A 7262-nucleotide genomic window follows, 5' to 3' on the forward strand; every position below is an offset into this window, starting at 1 on the left:
ACTACACCAATTTAGAGTTAATGCCCTTCGTTAATATATTCGCCAGAGGTCTCCCTTATTCCTGTTAATTTCTTCTCCCCACCCCTCCTGCTTATTTCCCCCTTTTTTTATACCTTTTAATTTTTTACTTTTTTTCTACTGCTACTGCCCACCCACCCACCCCCTGCGCACATACACAGGAAGCAACATATATTTTAAAATATTTATATTTATCATTCATTCATTTTTTTTTTTACTAGAAGTATTCATTCTACTTCGTATTTTAATTTCATTCCATTCCTAAACAAGAATTAACCGAAACTCCGCTTCACCCTTTATTCTCCCTACTCATTCTGTTGCCTTCATCTTCCTCCTTCTTTTCCTTCAACCACCGTCACCTCGTCTATCTCTACTGACAGCAACTCCACTCCATCATTGAAGTATACAGTCGCACTGTGTAGTACTTCAGCATATCTACCTAGTTACCTATCAATGTTGGCCAGGTTCTAGTCTCTATCTCATTGTCTGTTCCGTTTACTGTTGCGGCTGCAGTGGTAGCGGTAATGGTGGTGGTGGTGATGGTGCTAGTACAGCAGTAGCAGTAGCGACAGCAGTCCTCTTCATGTTATAGTAGCTCTAGTATTTTTACCAGCTACTTGTTAGCCTCTTTCTCTCTCTCTCTCTCTCCTTTCCTCTTACTCCTCTCTCTCTCTCTCTCCCTACCTCCAGCTCTATCTTTCACTGTCTTCATCCTTACGTCAATTTGGGTAACTTCTAAAAGACTTAGTAGTAAGCGAGGAGCTGAGCGAGTCATCTTTTAGCTCTTAGAAGACAACACACGCACGTTGTAGGATGCCAGACTGGGGCACAGTTGCTGCTTCTCGTTTTCACTGAACACTGTTGTATTATATACACCAGACCTGGACGACACACGCGTATCCACCCGCGCGTGTACGCATACCACATATATACATTCACTATCATCTATATTCTAGACATAGATAGATCTCCCTACCTTATTTGCACGCCACAATGCATGGTAAGTATTCAACAAAATGCCAATTACTTCTACTAAATTTATACTGTTGCTATCAATATTTTGTGTCTCCCATCTCCAGCATCATTCATTCCCCCCCCCCCTCCTCCTTCCAGGAGAGAAAGATTGTTTTTCAATTGATGCAGTCTTTTGTGTGTCTTATTCGTAAGTTCACATCTCGAATTTATGACAGATTTCTTGATGGTTCAAAAACAGTTAAAATAAAGTAAAAAAAAAACCCAGAAATTGGCGATTGAATCACAACAGGCGGATTATTTAGATCGATTCTCCCCCATTTTGTTTGTAGTCGATCTCATATCTCAACTGTTTATCTTCACATTGTTATTTATTACTTTTTTTCCCAACCGTTTTAGAAATCTGTTGTTTTTTTCTTTCGTTTCTGTTTCGCTTTATTTCACTGTATTTCTATCTTCCTGGTCTTTAATTGAACACATCAACGGTCAGTTTGCAATGTGTTGTTCTGCCCAAAAGCAAGCCTGGAGCAAGATTGTGTTTATTTACATAGTTAATCCAAATGTGAAGAGCACTGTCATATCTTGTAGAGGAAGATGTTTTTTTTCCCTCGTTCTCTACTGATCCATCCGTGTTTGTTCCCATTAAAGACGGTCAACAAGACCTTCGTATGAATGACTTTTCTAAAGTCATATTTATTCCTCTACCTGACTTTTTCACCAGTCCTCCACCTCTCATTATTTACTGTTTTTTCGTATAAAAACTGAATGGCTCCCCTCTAGGGCAGTGCAGTGTTTTGCATGTAGGGTTGGTTAGTTACACCATTCACACTCCTTCCTTTCTAATTAACAGCTTCCTCTCAGGAAATATCGCGCCTTACAATCCTATACGTATCCACGTTATTCATATATACACTAATAAGTTTTATGCCTTTTCCCCCCGTCTTTATCTTCAAAGTTTATTTTAGAGTAGTCAAAACCCCGAATCTTCATGTGCATTTTTTTTTAATTAAAAAGAAGGTAGTTCATGTGGGTCACAGGCTCTCCATGTCGCGATGTACCAGTTGTACTAATGACCAAGCCACTGATGTATATGGGTATTGTGTTGGTTTGGTGTAGATAACGAACAGTGCTTTCTCGTTTGTTTTTCTTCATTACATACATCTCACAGATGTCATCGTCGGCTAAAATATAGTGAAGACTTTTTAAATATGGCTGGCTGTCGTAAGTACTACTACATTTTGTCATCTTGACAGAACATTTAATTAGTGAAATTAACCCTGTGGCCATGTTTGGAATTGGATCTGCGCCAATTTAGATCCCCACCATCCCTGCGAAGAATCTCTGTCGAAAACAACGTCCCTGTTCATCCAATAAATCTTAAATATCATTACATTTTATCCTCTATCTTCGTTCTACTATATTTTCAAAACATACCTACATATGTCGTCCGCTATTATTCAATTATCCTTTTTCTTTCTTCCTCACTCATCTCTTTTCCACCCCTTTCTCTTCCCTACACACACACACGCGCACACACATATATATATATACACACTTTGAGTGAGTAATTTCGACAAAACAAATATTAATTCATGACATACAAAGCAGTATTGCTTCGTAAATTTAGTGTTATTAATTGGGAAAGGGGTTTTGATTATTGTTGTAGCAATTTGGTCGTTTTGGAGTGGAAAATAGAGAGATACGTGTTGATTATATTTCCAGTATTTATGTATATCATTGCCTATTTGTGGGTCATGTTGCTGCAGAAAAAGCTTCAGCTTCGATTCAATTCTACATCGCATTATACATACATACATATATATATATATATATATATATATATATATACGCACTCACACATATATATATGAATGTATATATACACTCATATTTCATACATTTACGTATATATGTATGTATGTGTACACGCACTCTCAACGTATATCCATCCTGTGAAGTAATTGCATTAAATGTTCTTCCCCTGATGGATTCTTACAACTGACACTAGTGGCTTGTATTATAACGCTTACATTTTTATACACAGGAGCTCTGTTTGTGAAAGTTGTTTCTTTTTTTTCTTCCCCTCAGCTTTTTACTCCCTTCTTCCACATCTCGTTCTTCATTTTTATTCCCCATTTCCACACTACTACATGCTCTATTTAAATAAATGAAACAACAACAAATTCGTGATATATTAATTGTTATTCCTAGAAATATTTTTACATCTACAATGATTTATCGAAATCATTAGGTAAAATAAAACACGTTCAAGGGTTGCTGTTATTATTATTATTATTATTTATTATTATTATTATTATTATACTGTTTTCTTCTAGGATAAATCCAATTCTTTGCTGTGCTGCTTTCTCAAAAGCAGCATTGTGAAAGCGAAGAGCCAATCTATCGAAGACAAGAGACTGCTATGAAACATGTAAAACGGGCATCCAATAGTGTGTGTGCTTCTATCACAAACCACATAGTTTCCGTTATTGCTCCTTATTCTTGCCATTCAGCTCCACCTTACGATTAGACATTTCTATTTTTTACACAATTGAATATTTAACTGAATCGTGCGTTTGTATCTATATACATGTGTGTGTGTGTGTGTGTGTATTTAATCTTTATAAAGTGTCATCATTATTAAGGAATCTGAAGGCATACAGATAATGCCAAGTTTCTGGAATTCTACAATATATATTCAGATCATGTTATTCCAATTCCTCCCCTTCTCTGAAACTGGTACACGTACATGTACATATATATTTACACGGAATATACGTGCGTGCATGCATACACACACCTTTATGTGTGTGTGTCAATATGTATATACATACATATATATGCATACCGATGTACACGTATATATACGTGCACATATATGCATCTCAACGCATATATATGCACATTTATGTGTGTATTTAGGCATCTGTATGTATGCATATATACACAAGCCTATGTGTATATATGCATACAAGCGTATATTATGTATATGTTTCTGTGTGCGTGTGTGTAATCGAATATGAAATATTTCGGTTTTGTTACATTTATTTTTAGGAAATTCTCTTTTGTTATGTGTTTATTTATTGTAGGTATATTGTGAAAGCTTGGGGTATTTAAGATATTTCTATTTATTTCGGATTCTGATGCTAGTTTGGCGTGAGTCATGTTAATGAATATGGTTTGTTGTATGTTGTCATGAAGCCAGTGTTTTCCTGTCGGAGGATTGCTGACGAAGGACGGGCGACGAACCTCTTCATATATTCTGCTCGCCACACTACCTAGTCGTTATTCATTCCGTTAATATTCAGACACCTGTTCAACCCATACTTTCTGAGGAGAGTGATGGGGTTAACGATTCTGCCTATAGATCTGTGTGTTTGTGTTGTGTGTGTGTTTTTGTGTTGCTTCGTTGAGAATAGGAAAAATATTGCAATTTAATTATGTGCTCTCGTTTTAACAGTTCCTTCTACATCGTCATTATCATTATCAACAACATCGTCATCATCAACCTCTTTCCATTCAACCCTCTCTTCCCTCCCCCATCTTCATTCCTTCTACGGCTGACCACGACTGACTGTAAACAAACTGTCTTACTACTGTGTTGCTTGGAATTCATTGAAAAGGTTGGCGGTGGCGGGAACTAAGGTAGAGGGGGGAGGTAAGGATGTGAAAGAGGAGGAGGAGGAGGCCTACGATAACGAGAGGGAGGAGGAGGAGGAAGAAAATGCGAGCTAGCTTTACGGAGTGGGGAAAGCGAGCACTTGCAAACCATGATTTCATTTTATTTTTATTGTTGTAGTTTGTATTTTTAATGGATGATTACTCATAAAAATAACAACATTTGCAACAGCAATAAACGAAGAAAATAATGTAAACGACAGTGCTGATAAATATCACAGCCCATTTGAAACTATTAGCTGTTAATCTCTTCTAACAAATCTATCAGGGATCATCTCTCTACTCCAAAATACTTGCAATCGACATCCGCACAAAAAGTAAAAGATTCAATGCAGCAAGGTTTTCAGTTTTTTTTCCCCCTTCTCCCCTACTCCTTGCTTTTCCCTCCTTACAATTATTGGGAAATAGTTTCCTCTGAATATTAGATTTGCCTTTCCAATGTTACGATATTCAACGATTTTTAAGATCAACATCGGTTGAATATTCGGAAATTTTAATATTTTAGACAATTAAATATGACGGTGTATCTTTTTCTTTCCATTTGAAATCTGTTGGAATTTGTCTAAAGCACTCTACTACAGAATGAGAAAACCGTGAACGACTAGAATCTGTTGTTGCTGCTATTGGTGTTTTGAAATGATGGTGAAGGAAATCAAACAGATTTCGATAAAAATGGCAGACTATCTATCTATCTACATATTTAGATATATGGTCATATTTCCATGTATGTCTTCCTTATATTCTCTTCATAATTTCAAAATAAACATATTAGCGATCCGATACACACGAATACATACGTCAAACATGAACCACTATGAGAGTGCCTGTGCAGTGAAGTGTGTGTGTGTTTGTATATATATATATATATATATATATATATATATATATATATATATATATATATATATATGCATGTACATGGATATATGTGTACATATTTATGTATACATGGATGTGTGAATATGCCTATATGTATACATGGATATCTGCACGTATATATATATGTATAGGTATATATCTGCATATGTGTATGGATCCGAATATATCTGCATATGTACATGTATGCGCGTATATGTGCAAATGTATATATATGTATACATATATATCTGCATATATGTATATGTACAAAGATATCTGCATATATATAATTGTATACTTACTTATATGCATATATATGTATAATTATATGCATATCTGCGTATACATATGTATACGTATATATATATATGCATATCTATATATGTATATACATCATCATTATTATATATATGCAAATCTATATAAATATACATATATGCATAACTGTATACATATGTATATGCATATATATCATCAACGTTATTTGTATATATCTATATACGTATACATGCATATCTATATACATATATGTGCATATACATACATATCTATATCCTATCTCATTCCAGGGTGAAAAACTAGAGGTAGTCGATAGCTTCCGCTATCTGGGCGACCAAGTTAGTAGTGGGGGTGGGTGCGCTGAAAGTGTAGCTGCTAGAATAAAAATAGCCTGGGCAAAGTTTAGAGAGTTCTTACCCCTGCTGGCGACAAAGGGACTCTCACTCAGAGTAAAAGGCAGACTGTATGACGCATGCGTACGAACAACCATGCTACATGGCAGTGAAACATGGGCTGTAACTGCTGAGGACATACGTAAGCTCGCAAGGAATGAAGCCAGTATGCTCCGTTGGATGTGTAATGTCAATGTGAATACCCGTCAGAGTGTAAGTATCTTGAGAGAAAAGCTGAACATTAGAAGCATCAGTTGTGGCGTGCAGGAGAGACGATTGCGCTGGTATGGACATGTGGTGAGAATGGAGGAGGATAGCTGCGTGAAAAAGTGCCACACCCTAACAGTTGAGGGAACCCGTGGAAGAGGTAGGCCCAGGAAGACCTGGGCTGAGGTGGTGAGGTAAGACCTTCGTACATTGGGCCTCACCGAGGCGATGACTACTGACCGAGACCTTTGGAAATGTGCTGTGCGTGAGAAGACCCGGCAAGGCAAGTAAGATCGTTGCCAGTGCCCCTGGACTGGTTCTTGTGCGGGTGGCACATGAGATGCACCATTTTGAGCGTGGCCTTTGCCAGTACCCGCCTGACTGGCTCCTGTAGGATTTTCGAGCGAGATCGTTGCCAGCGCCCCTGGACTGGCTTGTGCGGGTGGCACATAAAAGACACCATTTCGAGTGTGGCCGTTTTCGTGCGGGTGACACGTAAAAGCACCCACTACACTCTCTGAGTGGTTGGCGTTAGGAAGGGCATCCAGCTGTAGAAACTCTGCCAAATCAAACTGGAGCCTGGTGTTGCCATCCGGTTTCACCAGTCCTCAGTCAAATCGTCCAACCCATGCTAGCATGGAAAGCGGACGTTAAACGATGATGATGATATGTACATATATATATATATACATTATGTGTGTATATATATATATATATACATTATAGATAAATGCATATATATATGTACATTATAAATGTATATATATACATATATATGTATGTGTATGTATATATATATATGTATATATATATGTATATATATATGTATATATATATATATATATATATATATATATA

At 36.9% G+C, this 7262-nt stretch overlaps 1 protein-coding gene across 1 annotated transcript in view; it reads left to right on the forward strand.

The window, feature by feature from the left end:
* The first annotated feature begins 257 nt into the window (after positions 1-257).
* Positions 258-7262, forward strand: part of LOC106875299 (N-chimaerin) — a 37741-nt gene continuing 30736 nt past the window's right edge. Inside the window, exons 1-2 of the mRNA XM_089354487.1 lie at positions 258-1022; positions 6173-6320. Coding sequence (XP_089210613.1) covers positions 1012-1022; positions 6173-6320 — 159 coding nt within the window. The 5' untranslated portion in view covers positions 258-1011. The remainder of the gene's footprint in view (positions 1023-6172; positions 6321-7262) is intronic.

This window comes from Octopus bimaculoides, chromosome 6, assembly GCF_046866305.1.
Source record: "Octopus bimaculoides isolate indiv1 chromosome 6, ASM4686630v1, whole genome shotgun sequence".
Lineage (NCBI taxonomy): Eukaryota > Metazoa > Mollusca > Cephalopoda > Octopoda > Octopodidae > Octopus > Octopus bimaculoides.